Below are 16,490 nucleotides of genomic sequence, written 5' to 3'. Positions count from 1 at the left end.
GTCTAATTTGTGTTGCCTATATACTTACTAGAGCATGGTCAAACTCCCAGTAGCCCAGCTCTTTAAAGAAAACTCAGTCCTTCCCCACCCACACCATGTATCCTAGTAACCACAGGCAATAACATGAATTGTATCCTCACCATATACTAGAAAAGTGCTAATAGTGAATTTTAAGTGTTATCATCATAAACAAACAATAAATTTGTACATTAGCTTCATTTAGCTAACCCCTAGAGTATATTATATGTTATATTATTCACCTATTAGAAGGAGGAGGAGGAGGAGGAGGAGGAGGAGGAGGAGGAGGAGGAGGAGGAGGAAAAAGCTCAGGGGCAAGGCTGAAAAAGTGTTGAGAGGCTGCAGCTCAGTAGCTCTTGCAGTGGTAATACTCAGTGGTGGGGTGATGGGCAGGACAAGGGAGCTTGAGGGAGCAGTGACGCTTTGAGGTAAGGTGACAGTCAGGGATGCTGCATCCCTCAGGTTCACAATGAAGCCAAGGCATGGGGTAAGTAGTTGTTGAACAGAGAAGGTTTCAAGGGGCTTCCGTTAGCCTTGGTTAAATGTGCACATCCACGGTGATTTTGTGTTGATATAGGTAATTCTAGACCCTGCATTTCTACTTCTCAACTTAATGCCCTCTTCACTAGCATAGATGCTTACTTCTATAAGCAGCATCCTTAAAGAATCTTCCTATTGTGCATCCAGCTCTTCAACCGCCAGCTCCTTCTTCCAAGTATACAGAGATCCTTGGTCTAGGTCACTAAGCCTTTACTCTCACCAAATCCTGACTCTGTCCTTTAATTCCATCCTTATGGAGCCAGAGTCCATAATTAGTTATGCGAATTTCTTCATTGAATCCACACACCTTTTTTGGTAGTCCTCTGTCATTTTCTTGTACTCACCTTGCAAAACCCTAACTCTGAGTCTGCACCTGTGCAATTGACTGTGGCTGCATAAATAGGCACAGGCATGGTAAATAAATACTTTCACTTTAAAGTAAGGGCCATTAATCCTCAAGTGTGTCCTTGATGCAGTCTGGCAATCACGCCACAGTTCCAGAGAACATGCACCCTTTGGTCTCCAAGGAGGCTGTTTCAAGTTTTCTCCCTTCAAATCACCCCTCCCTGCTGAATATTCACCTGTTCTGGCACTCCTTTCAAGCAGCATCCTTAAAGAATCTTCCTATTGTGCATCCAGCTCTTCAACCGCCAGCTCCTTCTTCCAAGTATACAGAGATCCTTGGTCTAGGATCCTTAAACTCAGGCTTTTGTATTAATCTCCCAAGGGAAGGCTGGGATTACAGGTGTTCCCCACCCCTGTCTTCATGCTACTATTGGTCAGTTTCTTACATATTCTGGTATTCTGGTGGTTCATCTCTTGCCAGCCAATCATTCCCTTCCGCCTCTTGCAGTTACTCCTCATCCTCTATTCTTTCTTGAAATACAGGATTATTCAGGGCTTAATTCCGAAGGTGCTTTTTTTTCTCCATATACAGAATCATGCTGAGTGTCTGTCTTGTGGTTTAAAACTAACTAAATGATAATCTTCCATTCCCATCTCCAGCCCAGATACTGACTCAGAACTCCAGACTCCTCAGTGTAACCAGCTCCACCCTGTCTCCTGCATCCCAGTTAAAGAACCTCCATCATTCCTGTTTCTTTGGCTAAAACTCTGACTCCTATTTGTAGGTCTTCACTAAATTCCATGCTGCCATCTAATATTCATGTATCTTCCACCAAATTCTATCCAGAATTTACTTTCCTTCCCACTGCTTGATACAAGCCACCATTATCCTTCTCCTGGGTTTTTCCAGCAGTCCCCAAAAAGTGCCCTAGCTTCCACCAGTGACAATCATTTTCATAAGGAAGTCAGTTTGGTAGTTTACATGAAATTGAAAAGATTATGGTGCTCCTTGACTGAGAGCCCTCAGTTTCTTTCCTCATCATTTTAACTAACAGTAAACATCCCTGGTGATGGTCTGGGAGACCTTGCATGATTCCTGGCCTACCCTAGAAAATAATAGATGAAATTCTGCTTTGGGGTTGCTTACATTTGTATATCTGTCAATCCAGAACAAAATAGTTCCTCATGTCCTTCAGGTTTCAGAAATAAGGGTATGTTCTCAGTAGAGACCTCCCTCACTACCTTACTCTGCTTCATTTTTCTCCATAATGCCAGTTATCACTCACTTTCTTACATTTTGACTTTCTGGGGAGGGACTTGTCTAATGTCCATGAGTTAGTAGTTTGTGTTTGGTTCATTGTTATCTCTATTCCTAGGTCCTGGAATAGAACCTGGTGCTAAGGGATGTTCTCTATGCTCTGAATGTGTTGCTCTAATTGGTTAATAAATAAAGTGCTGATTGGCCAGTAGCCAGGCAGAAAGTATATGCAGGACAAGCAGAGAAGAGAATTCTGGGAAGTAGAAGGCTGAGACAGAGAGAGATGCTGCCAGCCACTGCCACCATGAGAAACATGATGTAAGATACTGGTAAGCCACGAGCCATGTGACAAGGTATATGCTAATAGAAATGGGTTAATTTAAGATATAAGAACTAGATAACAAGAAGCCTGCCACAGCCATACAGTTTATAAGTAATATAAGCATCTGTGTTTATTTGGGTCCTAGCAGCTGCAGGATTGGCAGGTAAGAGAGATTTGTCCTGACCGTGAGCCAGGCAGGACAAGGAAATAACTCCAGCTACAATCTGGCATATAGTATCACTGAACAATACAGGATATATGACTTTGGTATATCAGAGAAAAGCCCCAGGGTACAGTGACTTGAACAGAAAAATATATTGTCTTGTGTAGTGGTATTTGCTCCGCCCATGAACTTGGGCTATATGACCTGAAGGAGGTGGTACTTTTTGCCATTGTATGTTACCTCTTAAAATGAAAGGGAGAGGGGTCACGTGGCCCTTTTTCCTTTTTTAAAGCAGTATTGGGGAATTTATTAGGGTATAAATTGAGGAAAAACATGAATACAGAACCTAGTAGACAGCTGAAGTCATCCTCTGTCCTGACTGGGAACGAATCTGATCTGGCTGTCTGATCACACCAGGAAGCAGGAAGCAGGGAAAAGGGACCTCATGACCCCTCTCCCTTTCTTTTTAAGAGGTCACATACAACAGCAAGAAGCATCTCCTCCTTCAGGTGTATAGCCTAAGGTCATGAGCGGAGCAAATACCACTACAATCTTGCACCTTTCAAAGTTGAAGCTCAAGATGTTGGAAAGGCTGGTTCCTTCCTGAGATCTCTCTCCTTGGCTTGTAGATGACAGTCTTCTTCCTATACCCTCACATGATCACCCTATGTGTGTGATTGTGTCTTAGCCACCCCTTGTAATAAGGATCCGTGTTACACTGTACTAGTACTAGATCTCATTTTACCTCAGTTCCCTCACTAAAGACCCCATCTCCAAATACAGTCTCAGTCTGAAGTAGTGAGATGAGGGCTACCATGTAAAGGACTGGGAGGAGGAACATTTGAGACTACAATCTAATCAGTGAATAGTGTGTAGAGGGTGAAGAATGTGCAGAGAAAATGTGAGTCTTTTATGGAGTGACTTCAGTGCTGACTTCAAGATGAAATGAGACTTGGAAAGGAGGGTCAGGAAGACTTCCAGAAGAGTTCAATTTTGATGAATGGGTATCAGGAAAATAATTAATGTAGTTTCAAACAAGCATAGGAAGAAATGCAAGGAGGGGTAAGGGAGAGGAAAATTGGGGAGAGGAGGTAATGAAATTGGTGAAATTGAGGGACAAGGAAGGAGAGGGTGGTCAAGGCTTGCAGAAGGAGGAAACAGGTCCAACTTCATGGTGGTAATTTTATAGCAAATCTTGACTCTAGCTCACCATTTCTGGTTTACAAGGATTTAGTAAACATCTATTGTGGATAAGCCTCTGTGTTTGATGCCAGTAATATGGAAGGATGCACTGCCCTTAGGTCCAAGAGAGAGGAGGCACTCAATGCACAGAATGCAAGCCAGAGTTACTATGTCTTAAGCTCACTTGTGAGCACCAGGCCCGCTTTAACTGAACACCTCACTGACCTTCTGGGTTACCCTTTGAAGCAGGCACTGCTAGCCTCATTCCCATTTGGCAGATAAGCAAAGTAAGATACACAGACGCCAACTCACTTGCTAAAGATCATGGAGCAATGTGTGGTCCTGCCAAGAGATTCAGCACGGCGCTGTCTGGAGGTCCTACTTGCCTTCCTTTTCCCTCCCTTGACATGCACTGAGGCTCCATGTTTCCAGTCCCTGTAGACAATGCTGAGAATGCACTGGTCAGTGTGGGAGGGGGTGGAAGGCCTTGCAAGACCTCCAGTGCAAATCTCATTGGTACTGTGTGTGCAGAATGAACTAAGTGACAGGCGGTGGGAGGAAAGACACTCTGAGTGGAGAAGGAACTAGAAGTACGCTGGTGTTGCTGGAGCAAGAAGCTCAAGTGAAGGTGCTGGGAGGACAGTAGATGCCATATATGCTCTTTGTGCATATTGGTACACTCCACTCTGGCCCCTTCTTTGGAGTTGTCTACCCAAGTGCTTGGGGTTGAAATGAGGTCAGGAGCATGCTGATGGGCTAGAAGACTAAGGTTAGCACTGAAACCGCTTTGGTCATTTTCCCCACTGACCATGACTCTATCCAGCTCTTTCACCATCCAGCCAGAACATCTGCATACAGTTGTTAGTAGCAACCAAAGGTATTCTCATACCCAGGGCATCTTATTTTTCTCTGTGCAAACTGCCCATGGGCACGGCTTTCCTAGCCTTACATGGGGTAAAGATTACAGAAGCTTTGCAATGGGCAAGGAATGCTCTTGAAGCTTAGAGAAAGGAAGAGGGAGGACAATGAATTTAGGAGGCAGGTAAGGAACAATGGGGGTGGGTCAGGAAAGAGAGAGGTGAAGGGCTAGGAGCAACAAAGAATCAGCCTTGGAAGCTGGAGCATTGGGGGCCCTGGGGCCTCTTCCCATCCCTTGTCTCATAATCTTGGCCTTACTCTGGCTGGTTCCTATTAAAGGGAGTGCCTCAGGGAGGACAGCAACCCTCGGTGCAGGGCTGTGCTGAAAATTGCTCTCTCCATTAACCCAGTAAGGCACACTGGGCACCTCCTATGCTTTCCAAGACCCATACCTAACCATCTTGCCTCACTCTGTGGTCAAACCTCAATTCCTAGAATAATGCCATCTCTGCTACCAGGGCTTTGTCCAACCAGGCTGAACCTCCCACAGTACAGACTAAGGTGTATACTGTCCAACCCTCCCTGCAGGCCCACAAGATTGCATCTTCTTTTCTTTCTGCCCCTTTTCAGGATCCCATTTCCCCCTCCTTCTAGCTTCAGGTCTGTGAGGGAAGCAGGATTTTCCCCATTTCTCAGATTTCACAAGAGAATAGCCTACCATTCTCTGGCAGGGTGGGGGATGTAAGTGAGGAAACAAATGTCACTCATTCACTGGAATGAGAGGGGCCAGAACTCCGCCAGTCCTCTGCTGACCCTAGGAGCCTCACAAGGCAGCCTCTGCTGACTATCATCCTCCCCTCTCTTCTCCGAAGGTACCAGGGCCAGGCTGGCTGGAATGGCAGGTGAGCCTAAGTGGGGCCCAGGAGGCAGCTCGGACTGTGCGGCTCCAAAATGCCTGGAGCGGCAGCTACAGAGCCCGGGCTGGCGTTCTGAGTCACCACCCGGCCAAGGAGGTGTCCGAGGGTCTTCAGAGAGGCCCAGACCCGCTGGTCAGGCCCCGCCCCTCCCTCCCCCCGCCAGCAGCTCGGGCGCCGGCAGGGGCGGTGCCGGCAGAGTTGGGCGCGGGAGCGCGGTGCTTGGTGCGCGCCACCTCCCCTCGGCCCTGCTTGCTGGCCTTCCCCACCTAAGTCCTTGGGCGGTTCAGCTGGCCCCACCCCTTCTTCCTCTCCTGGCCCGGAGGCCTGGTGCGCGGGGCAGCGCAACGTTCGCGGCCTGGCTATTGGGGCAAGCGGTTTTGGCGCTCTCGAGGGTGGCACGCCAGGCGCGGGGCGCGAGGCCAGAGCTTGCTCGGCAGGGTGCGGGGGGAGGGTCCGACGGAGCCCCTAGAGGAGAGCAGGGACAGGCAGGGGGTTGCCGAGGTAATGGGCAAGGCCTGTGCGCCTGGCTGTGAGGGGCGGGGGCTCCAGGCGTTCTTTGGCTCCGGCCTGGCGGACATTGGGGCGCCAGGGGCGGCGGGAGGGAAGCGGGACAGGGAGGGACTAAGGGAGGAGACCGCTGGGATGGGCCCGGGGCTTGGCCGACAGGGAGCAGGTGGGCGGGGACAGGGGCCCTGCTGGAAGAGGCGCCGCAGAAAGGTGGCGGGCTGCAAGCGCAAACAAGGCGGCAGCCTCCTGGGCCCGGAGAACGGTGAGGCTGTTTGGTTGGTTGACCCCAGCCCCGAGGGCATGCTTTGATGTTCAGGACCACTAAGCTGGGCGCTGGGTACTTTTGGGGAGGGAAGATTTGGAAGTCAGGAAGGCCAGGGTGTTTGGAGTCTTGAGTAGACCCTGGCAGAAGAATGTTGCTGGGCCAGTGTTCTTCATCAGGGCGCTAGTGTCCAGCAAAGGTGGGCTAAGCCAGGCACTTTCAGGGCGGGCATGAATGGAAGGGGGCAAGAGACCCCAGAGTTTGAGTTTGAGCACAATTTGGGAGTTGCCATGTCACTGAGTGGATTGATGAATCATGAGATTTGGAAATCGCAGAACCCTTTCCTGTCGAGTAGTTCTGAGTGATGGAAATCACAGGGGCTAAGATTTGAAGAAGCGATTCTGGAGGCCAAGTCTGGGGACACCAGATGCTCAAGTGGGCCACCAGTCTCTGTGGGAGGGAGGCACTTTGAGAGCTATGACCCAGAGAGCTGGGATTCAGAGGCCTCAGTCTGGGGTGGGGTTAAGGAAGGTCTTTGTGGTGGCCGGTTCCCTGCCTTCCTTCCTTTCTAGAATGTCAGGATTCAGCTGTGTTCCTGTGGGGAGTGGGTTAAAAATTCCTTCAGCCTACAGTCAGCTGTACAGTATCCACCGGGGGCTGGAGGGACATATACATGCGTGACTGCAGCTGCATTCTCTGTGGAGCCCTCATGCTTCCTCACTGTTGCCATAGCAACTGCCTATTGATGGTGTATTTATAGGGGAAGAAGCAGGCGCTACATTTTGGGGCGGGAGGGGGAGAAGCCCTCACGGAAGAAGCAGCAGCTGCAGTGATGGTGGCTACAGAACTGCTAATGGGGTGGGCGATGCCATGTGAACTGTCTGGGGGAGATCCTGGCTTCTTTGAGGCTCAAAATGAACTAATGGCTTTTCCAGGCCAGGATAACACAAACTTGGGGCTATGATGTATGTATGTATGAATGTACGGAAGTCCATGTGTTTGGTTGGGACCAAAGATGGCTGTACATAAAGCTATTATATAACTTTTCCATGTAAAATTTTTTTGAAAACTCTATAGTTCACCAGTAAGCAGTGGGATGTATTTGCTTTCTTATTAGCGAAAGCTTTGCTCATTCTTTTCAAACTCTGGTGTGGCAGCTTTATTTTTCTTTAACCAAAACAGCCTGTTCCTAATGCAATTCTCCCTACACCCTCATCACATGGACCCCATAGATCACAGTGAGGCCAGGTTTTGTCATTGTGAAAATTGAGGTATTTCAGTGAGAAAACCCCTTGACACAGTGATAGTACTGTTAGATATGCTGTTAGATTGGTTTACTTTCCCCATCATTTAAAATTTATTCATGATTTTTATCCTTTTTGTTTTCCAGACAGACTAGAAGTCATGTTTTAAATATGCCATAGGAATAAGCCTCTGGAAGAATAAATAGAACACCATACCAAGTTGTGGGGAGAAAAGCATATGTGTGTAACAGCTGGGCTTCCAAAGCACTTGTATTTGGCTATCAGTATTAACACTGAACTTCCTGGCAGCCTAAGCAAAAAGGGTAGCAAAAAGGGTTACAAAACTCATGTGTCTTGTATCCCATTAGTCATAAAACATGAGCTTCTACTTGGGGAGGGGAGCAGAGGGGTGATTGTTCCCAGATGTTGATGGCTTAGACAGTGCTCCAGAATATGTGTACATGTAGGATCATTTTAGCAGAGAAAGGCTTTATGACAATACTTGTAGATAGAGGCTTCTCCTCTAAGTTACCATTGAAGTTTTTTTTATTGTATTGTATTTATTTGTTTGTTGTGGTCCTGAAGATGAAACCCAGAATGTTAAGACATTCCTGGCATGTGCTATATTAATAAGCTATACCTCCAGAACTGTGTCTTCATGATGATCTTTTTTTTTCTTTTCGGTTTTTCAAGACAGGGTTTCTCTGTGCAGTTTTGAGCCTTTCTTGGAACTCGCTTTGAAGACCAGGCTGGCTTCAAACTCACAGAGATCCTCCTGCCTCTGCCTCCCCAGTGCTGGGATTAAAGGTGTACGCCACCACCGCCCGGCTCATGACGATCTTTTAAATATGTGTTTACCAAAGTTTTCTGTTGCAGTAGTCTTTACTGCAAAGAGAAAAGATGGGCCTGCCTCCAGAAAAGTCCAAACATCTTTTCTCTCTTTCTGGGGAAGATGGGCTGAGCAGATTGTCTGTGTTGGGACAGGGATTGTAAGAATATATCTATTTTGTACATCGTAGTTCTGACCCTGAACAACAGATATCTACAGATTACTGTAGGCCAGCCTTAGCCTGAGATGACTGTTATTGTTGCATTAAGTTTGGTATTTAATAAACATGTTCATCTTTAGAGGTATTTGGGACTCATCTTCACCATCAAATTCAATGCCAGGTCTTGTCTCTGTCAATTTGCTTAACCTTGCTTCTACCCAACCCTATCTCTGGATCTCTGGCCTTGGTTTCTCACCTGGGGTCCTTTCTGTTTTGAAGATTCTTTGAAGGGATTGAGGAATAGGGAATGTTAGCCCAGACATGCTTTCCATTTGAAAAAAGATGAACCCTTAGGACTTTGAGATTCACAGGAGGCTCTGTGTGTGTGTGTGTGTGTGTGTGTGTGTGTGTGTGTGTGTGTGTGTGTGTGTGTGTGTGTGTGTGTATGTGTGTGTGTGTGTGTGTGAGAGAGAGAGAGAGAGAGAGAGAGAGAGGAGAACAAGGCTCTGTTGGGTTTTGGAGAGCTCTGGAGAAGGTCTTTGAGGACAAAAGAGAAGCAGCAGGAGGTGAGTGGCTGCATGAGGGTGCTGTGCCTCAGAGGATGCTGCTTTGACCTTTTAGCTAGGTTGGTGGGAGGTCACATTCTAGACCCCGGAGGATTTCACCACAACTTTCTTTTCTTCCTTGCCAGGCAAGTGAGACACTGGAGCTGAGAGAGCATCATGGCTGGTGAGTGTTTGTAGAACCATCTGAGTCAGAGAGGCTCATGAAACCTATCCATCTTTTCAGCTTTTCTCTCCTTGGGTTGCTCTGAGGTATACTAATGCAGCACCTCGTAGATCTTGAGGAAGAGGACCTACAGGCCAGACCTATCAACTTGGGCATAGAGGGGAATCACCTACTGTGAAGAGTAAGCAATCTCACCATTAGTGATTGCTTTCGTCCTCAAAGCCACAGCTCATGCCTGACTTTACTCCCACCAATGGCAGCCTGGAAGAGGGACCAGTTCTCATGATAAGGGCTCTGGCTTTCCTTTTTCAAGAAAGATGCAGAAGCAACTGGATGTTTTCTCACCCAAGACTACAGTACATAGAGACTGGTCCTTTTTCCTGTGCCACCTGAAGTTCCTTCTCAGTTGGTCTCATTTTCCTTGGTATGACAAAGGATCTGGGCCCTGTTGGGCCCCTGAGGTGCTGCTGGAGAGCACAGCCTCATAGAAAGTCAGCCCTCCTGTCCTCATTGCAATAGGCCAGGCCTGGCCTTTGGGTGGAGGCCTGGCTTTAGGTCTACTGGATTTGCCCTATTTCCCTTCATAATTGGGCCAGTCTGGTTTGTAGGTACTGAATTGTATCACTGTGGTTGTCTCTTCAGTGTTTCTGGAAGCCAAGAATGCCCATGCAGTCCTGAAACGGTTCCCTCGGGCCAATGAGTTCCTGGAGGAGCTACGTCAGGGCACCATCGAGCGGGAGTGCATGGAAGAGATCTGCAGCTATGAAGAGGTCAAGGAAGTATTTGAGAACAAAGAAAAAACGGCACGTACTGCCCTGGGGCTGGGTTCTGGGAGGAGGTGCAATCTTGGGAATAATAAGAACAGGTCTGAAACAAGGGAAGAACACCACCCCAGCCTACATCTTGCCTGTTGGAGCCCGAAAGGAACATTGGGGTGTCCCCTAGGTCTGTTGCATGATTTGTGTGAACTTCCTCATCGGGGAGCTTTGGCTTTTATCCTTGGTGGATTCCCCAGGCTCTCTGAGAGCACTCTCAGGCCAGTAAGATGACTCAGGGTGGAGAAGGAATCACAAGCCTGTCCTTGGTACATGACTTGCTAGAAATCTCAGATGTCCAGAGCATGGATGTTACGTGAGAATTGCCGTGTTGTGTCTGTCTTCCTCAGGAGTGAGTGACCTTTCTTCTTTTGCAGATGGAGTTTTGGAAGGGATACCCAAATGCAGTCTACTCAGTTCGAGATCCCTCACAGAGCTCAGATGCCATGTATGTGGTGGTGCCCCTTCTGGGGGTAGTCTTGCTGATTGTCATTGCCTTGTTCATCATCTGGAGGTGCCAGCTGCAGAAAGCAACTCGTCACCACCCCTCCTATGCTCAGAACCGGTACCTAGCCAGTCGCACCGGGCACAACCTCCCCCGAGTCATGGTATACAGGGGCACTGTGCATAGTCAGGGAGAGTCCTCTGTGCACCGAGAGGCAGGGAATAACCCTCAGATAGTCCTGGGGCCCAGCCGGGGAGGCAGAACCACTGTCCGGCTGGAGAGCACCCTCTACCTCCCAGAGCTCTCTCTCTCCAGACTGTCCAGTGCTACCCCTCCTCCTTCCTATGAGGAAGTGACTGCACCCCAGGAGGGCAGCAGTGAGGAGGCCAGTGTCTCTTACAGTGACCCTCCCCCAAAGTATGAAGAAATTGTGGCAGCCAGCCCCAGTGCAGACAAGTAGCTAAGCACAGGCCCTGGCCTGTATAAAAGCCTCTTCCAGAGGTAGCCTGCTTCCTTTTGGACTTCTGAAAGACTGTGCCACCACAGAACAGCCTTAGCCTCCTTGTTGCCAAATAATTCCCCAACAGTGGATTTGTAGGAAGTCAGTTAGTAGAGACAGTTGGTGTGTCTGTGTGTGTCGGGGGAGGGGGTAGGGGCATAGGACAAGTACATGATACCCCAGGGAAAAGCTACAGACCTGAAAGCCTGGGTCTTTCAGACCCCTACCCCACCCCCAACTATGCCAAGTCCCCACTGTCCTGCCCTCTCTTTAGGGACTGGCTTCTCTTATGCCAAAGGAACCATCTCATGGTGTTGATTGTGGCCAGAATGTGGCCAGCATGTCCACAGGCTCATCCCTGAGGCTATGGGGATGTCTGGGAACCCCTGTGTTTCTGGAGACCTAGGCCACAGAGATGAGGTGGTCAAGCTAGCCCTGCAGTTTCCCCTTTCTCAACAGTTCCATGCTTACTGTTCTCACACATATTATGAGGACAGAAATAAGGGTTGAACTAGGAACAAAACACAAGTAATAGATAATGAACCATAGATGAAAACAATAGCCCTTTGAAGCCCTCCAGAAGAAATCAATTAAATAGACATTGGCACAGCCTTCATCCAACACCCATCCCTATGCTCCTGACCAGGATGAAATCTATGTGTAGATCAGGCTGGTAGGAGGACAGGGCATGAGAAGGATGAGGAAAGAGGGCTGGATGGCAGAGCTCCTTCTTCCAGACCAATCAAGGGGCCCACTTGAACTCTGCCATCTTGTTTCTGATGTGAACCAGCTGTACTAAAAACAAGTCCACACTGGCATAAGGCCATATGTAACCTTAGAGTGCTCTGTATGTGGGAAACTGATGTCTCCTTCCCCCATGGAGCCCAGGGCCTCTCCCTGGTTGTTACAGACTGGCACAGAAAGCTCAAGATTCCACTTTTGTGGGGTTGATAAATCCATAGGATAGTTAAAACCATGAGCTCCACCTCCTTGCCACTGTGCTGTCTGGCTTTGAAGTTTTAGGATACTTCCTTTTTTTGTAAATAGGTGCATTGAACTTGAACTTAAGATTGTGATTCTCCTAATGATGGTGCCCATACAGGGAGAAGTTCCTGAAGTGTCTCTTAAAAATTTTCTTAGTAGGAAAGCCCATGACCTGGGGTCTAAAGCCCACCTGGGGTTTGCTCTGCCACAGCCAGGTGCTGATATGTTTTCAATGAGGCTTTGGAAGATGTTGGGCAGAGGTGACTTGCTCTTTAACTGTCAATGATAAAGTAAAAGACACTGTTGATACCATCTCTACCCGCTCCAGTCTATTCTCCTGGTCTCTGTGCCAAATCATTTTTCCTCTGTGGTGCTTTAAAAAATGTAGCACATTTTCGTGGGGCCCAAAAAGAATGCATAGTGTGGGTCTGTTGGCAACTGCAATGGTTTCCAATCCACAGTGTTGAAAAGGTTCCTTCTGTCTAAGCAGCTCTCCAAGGCAGACACTAAGACACATTCCTTGAATGCAGCCCTACCTTGAGGCCCCAGATGACTTCTAGAGGCTGTTCCAGTGAAGGGGACTTTCCCGGGGGGGGGGGGGAGTGTTTCTAGTCAAGGTTATGTTCTTACCCCAGTGAGGCTGCCAACTTGTAATAACTCCACCCTGTGGTTCCCCTACCTCGCAGGCCCATTGGAGGCTGATAGAGCTAATGCTCCTGAAGTGCTTGAAGCACCTTGGAACCAGTGAAGTTTGCCCTTAGCAGGATTCTTTTAGAAATAGGTATTAGCTGTGAGGGACTGGTTTTAGTTGAGGGCTTCAAATGCCTCTGATGTTGTCAATCTGAGGAGTCAGTCTCTTTCCATTTGATCCTATGTGGGCCTTCCTCTCTCCCCAGTTTCCTGACACCAAAAATGCTGACTAGATGGCATTCCTCCCTCTATCCCTCCATTTTGAACTTCTTCTCACCCTCCCTCCCTTGCTGATTTCTTTCCTTCATGCCTTCCCTCTTCCCTTTTCTTTTTTTCCATTTTTCTTTTTATTCTTCCTCTCCATTGGTCTTCTAGTATTGCGCTCTGGCCCTTCCTAATGAAGGGATTTGGGGCTCTGAAGCTCCCTGTTTTTTCCATGATGGAGATTGAGATCAATCTCATTCAGACATGACAGAGATCCTGGGGAAGCTGGAAGCTCTGGGTCAGCCCAACCTCTCCAAGCATTTTATTAAGCTGGTGCCTGATTGTGACCTGGGATATATGAAAAAAAGACTTACCCCAATGTGACTCCTCCCCCAGATAGTCAGGCATAGGCTCCACTGACCGGAGCCACAGAGAGTATGCCAAGGAATGCCCACTGCCTTTGGCATGTGTTGAGGTTTTTCTGTTGAGCTGCCTGGCAGCTAGAGGCTAGGGATACATGGGTAAGAGCAGGAAACCTACTCCCAAGGCCTGTTGAGAGTGATATATAGCCCCAGGAGCTGAGGACCGGATGCAGGGTGAATGAGAAGCAGCTCCTTGCATGTGGCCTGTGGACTCTGGGTCAGGTGCTTCACAGAGCTCTTCCAGGTGATTTGTGCCAAGGCCTCTGCAATGGTTTTTCACAGCATAGTGTTTAGTATATATAATGGGCATAATTCCTCAAGGTGCACACTTGGCTTTATGAATGCCCTGTACATATCTTTTCAAACTCTGTCTTTCTATAGACATTGATTTGATACAATGCTAACAATTCAGTAGCCACATCTGTATTTGTTTGAGACTTGTGTGTGTGTGCGTGTGTATACATGTAGGCATGTTGTCTTTTCTCATTGCTTCTATGAAATGTTAGCTGGTGTGTAGTTTTATTTGTCCCAGGAGGTATCTTCTCTGAAGGGAAAACTGTCATCATCTTGTGGGGCCCGCACTCTATGGGACCCCCTCCCACTCACATGCCTATTCTGTAGGTGTCAGCAGCTGAAGGAAATCTGAGAACTCCTGAGTGTGTGTGTGTGTGTGTGTGTGTGTGTGTGTGTGAGAGAGAGAGAGAGAGAGAGAGAGAGAGAGAGAGAGAGAGAGAGAGAGAGAGAGAGGTGGGGGTGGGAAGGAGAGAGAATGAATGTGTGTGTGTAGGGGAAAGGAGAGAGAATAAATGAGTGTGTGTGTGTGTGTGTGTGCGTGTGTGACTATTGACTTTCAGAATGGTGGAGTTAGTTACTTAGATATTTTTCTGTAAAAATGAGAAGGCTTTAAAAATTTCCTTAAAATAAGGCTGTCACTTGTTTTCAACCAAAACCTTTTTAAGACTTTTTCAACAATAACAGCAGTCCTGTCAGTCCCCTCCCAGACTGCCCATCACTTTGGGTTTTCAAAATGAAAGCACAAAAGAAAGAATGGGGTGCACAGGTGCCTGACATGTGCATACCCGTGCACAGCTGTGCTGTGCCCTGGCTTATTACAGAGGCGTGATCCCGAGCAGTTGGACATGGGAAACTGAGGCTTCCTCTGCTAGTTGCCAATCCCACTGCCATTAGTGTGAATTCCTTAGGGTGCTCCAGCAAACAAGCATCTGCACAATTGTTTGGACATTGTCTTGTTGGTAGTCCAAACATTAGGGATTAGGGACAGCAGTGTTTTCTGTTTAAGCAGTTCCAGACAGATAATTCCCCTCTCCCAGTGGATGGCAACTCCCCAGATCCCAGCCAGAGTTGATGGATCTTTTGACAACCAAATGGCATCCCATAAGAAAACTAAGAAAAAAAACCCCAACATTTCCACTAGATTGTCTTTTAATTCAAGTGAGAGAAAAATGGCAGAGACAGGCTGTGAGTTGCCAGGACTGTGTCTTTTTAGTACAGTGTGTGTGCTCTGACTGTGTGTTTGCTCACAGTAAAGCCTGAGCTGCTGGGCTGGACTGCTTTTGAGCTTGTCAAGTGCTGAAGCTCCATTTCCAGGCGTCACTGAGATTCTGGAACAGTCACATCTTCCCCACTAAAGTCTCCTAATACTAATCAGTATAATTAGCTAATTTTAGACTTCTGTAATCACACTGTTTCCAACTACAGTAAAAGCCCATTAATTTGAGCCCACTAATTCAGAACTTAGAGGAAATCCTAATTGAAGATAATTCACAGTAACCACTATTCTTGCTACATAAAAATATTTGAAAGCATCTTCCTTTCAGTCAGTCTTCAGGGACTTCTTTGTGGAAGGAATTCAGTTTAAAATGGGTACCCTTTTCAAAGGAAAAGCTTGAGGCGCCAAGGATCCCTTCATTGTGCCTTCAGCTTGGAGTTTAGCACTTCTTGTGTGTAAGGTTCTTTCTGTGCAGGGTGATCTCTTGTTCTCTCTCCATTGTGGGGATGCTAGATATTGCAGCCTTTCACTCTGTGTCTGTATTTACCCTGTGAATAACATAGTTTGTGATCTTGACTGCAATTTCAACACCAGTTCATGTTTTTCTAAGTGTTCTTTAAAGCAGATGTTGCACTAGCAGACTGCCTGCCCTCATTCACCCCTAAGTCTTCAAACTTTAGAGCTTCTCCTTTCCCAGGCCGTGGGAGGCGAATTTCTCTCTCTCTCTTAACAAGAATTTCTCTGACAAAAATCTCCAAACAGCACACCCCCTCAGCTTGATGTCTCAACAGTTGTTTCATTGTACTGCTATCTGACCTCTGAACAACATGCCTGCCCTTCTCCAGCTCCCAGTGAGCATTAAGACTGATATCTGGGATTGGGACCAACCCTCCAGCTACTTTTTGCCTCCCAACCTGTCTTGCCTCATTGATACCACTTTCCCAGGCCTGAATCCACCTGCTATTTCACTCTGTCATTGTGAATTTGTGACAGTGGCAACCCTGATATGTGCAACTGAGCTTATGATTGATGTGAAATGGATTAATTTTGGTACCATTTGAAACTGTGCTTGTATTCATGTGTTGACCAGTGTCAGCTGGGACATCTGTATATTCAGTCATACGTTGGGATGTTGAGATTTCAAATGGAGCCTGGGGGCAACAAACCAACTTGCTTCTGACCTTTCTCATGCATGCTCTCTGGCTCCCTTTTTACAATTGTTAAGTTTAGCTGTAAACTTTTGTGTCTTTCTGTATAAGAAAACAGTGAGTAAAAATAAAGAACAAATGGCATCCATTTGTACCTTGTCCTAGATGACTCCCTGAGTTTCCCAGTATGTGGAAGGCTGGAGGTCAAATTTGTGGAACCAGAAGACAGATTGCATAGATAAGGAAACAACCCAAACCTGTTTAGGAGCCAGTTGGAAGCAGAGATAGTCTGGATCCTAAAGTTTGTGCCCACAGTGTGTAATATGATCCTCTGTCCCATCCCCCTGTGGGATGAGGCTAGTAAGATCTGTCATAGATCTTGTTTAGCAACTTCTTAGTCACCTGATCCCTGGTTAAGTGAAGGCTCCTTGAACAGATC

At 47.4% G+C, this 16,490-nt stretch overlaps 1 protein-coding gene across 3 annotated transcripts; it reads left to right on the top strand.

Moving 5' to 3' along the window:
* The first annotated feature begins 5,782 nt into the window (after window positions 1–5,782).
* Prrg3 (proline rich and Gla domain 3) lies at window positions 5,783–16,199 on the top strand. Of its 3 annotated transcripts, none has more exons than XM_016010096.3 (4): window positions 5,783–6,104; window positions 9,297–9,334; window positions 9,977–10,137; window positions 10,527–16,199. In XM_016010096.3, exons 2-4 carry the CDS (start codon window positions 9,328–9,330, stop codon window positions 11,052–11,054), a joined length of 696 nt encoding a protein of 231 aa, XP_015865582.1. In that variant the 5' UTR covers window positions 5,783–6,104; window positions 9,297–9,327; the 3' UTR covers window positions 11,055–16,199. The 3 variants fall into 3 exon arrangements, with proteins under 3 accessions (XP_015865582.1, XP_076418652.1, XP_015865581.1); XM_076562537.1 differs by having other exon boundaries at window positions 5,930–6,041; XM_016010095.3 differs by lacking the exon at window positions 5,783–6,104 and adding an exon at window positions 6,271–6,372.
* The last annotated feature ends 291 nt before the right edge of the window (window positions 16,200–16,490 follow it).

The sequence above is a fragment of the Peromyscus maniculatus genome, chromosome X, assembly GCF_049852395.1.
Source record: "Peromyscus maniculatus bairdii isolate BWxNUB_F1_BW_parent chromosome X, HU_Pman_BW_mat_3.1, whole genome shotgun sequence".
Classification (NCBI taxonomy): Eukaryota; Metazoa; Chordata; class Mammalia; order Rodentia; family Cricetidae; genus Peromyscus; species Peromyscus maniculatus.
Note: the sequence above shows the minus strand (reverse complement) of the source record. Positions and strands in the feature narration are given on the sequence as shown.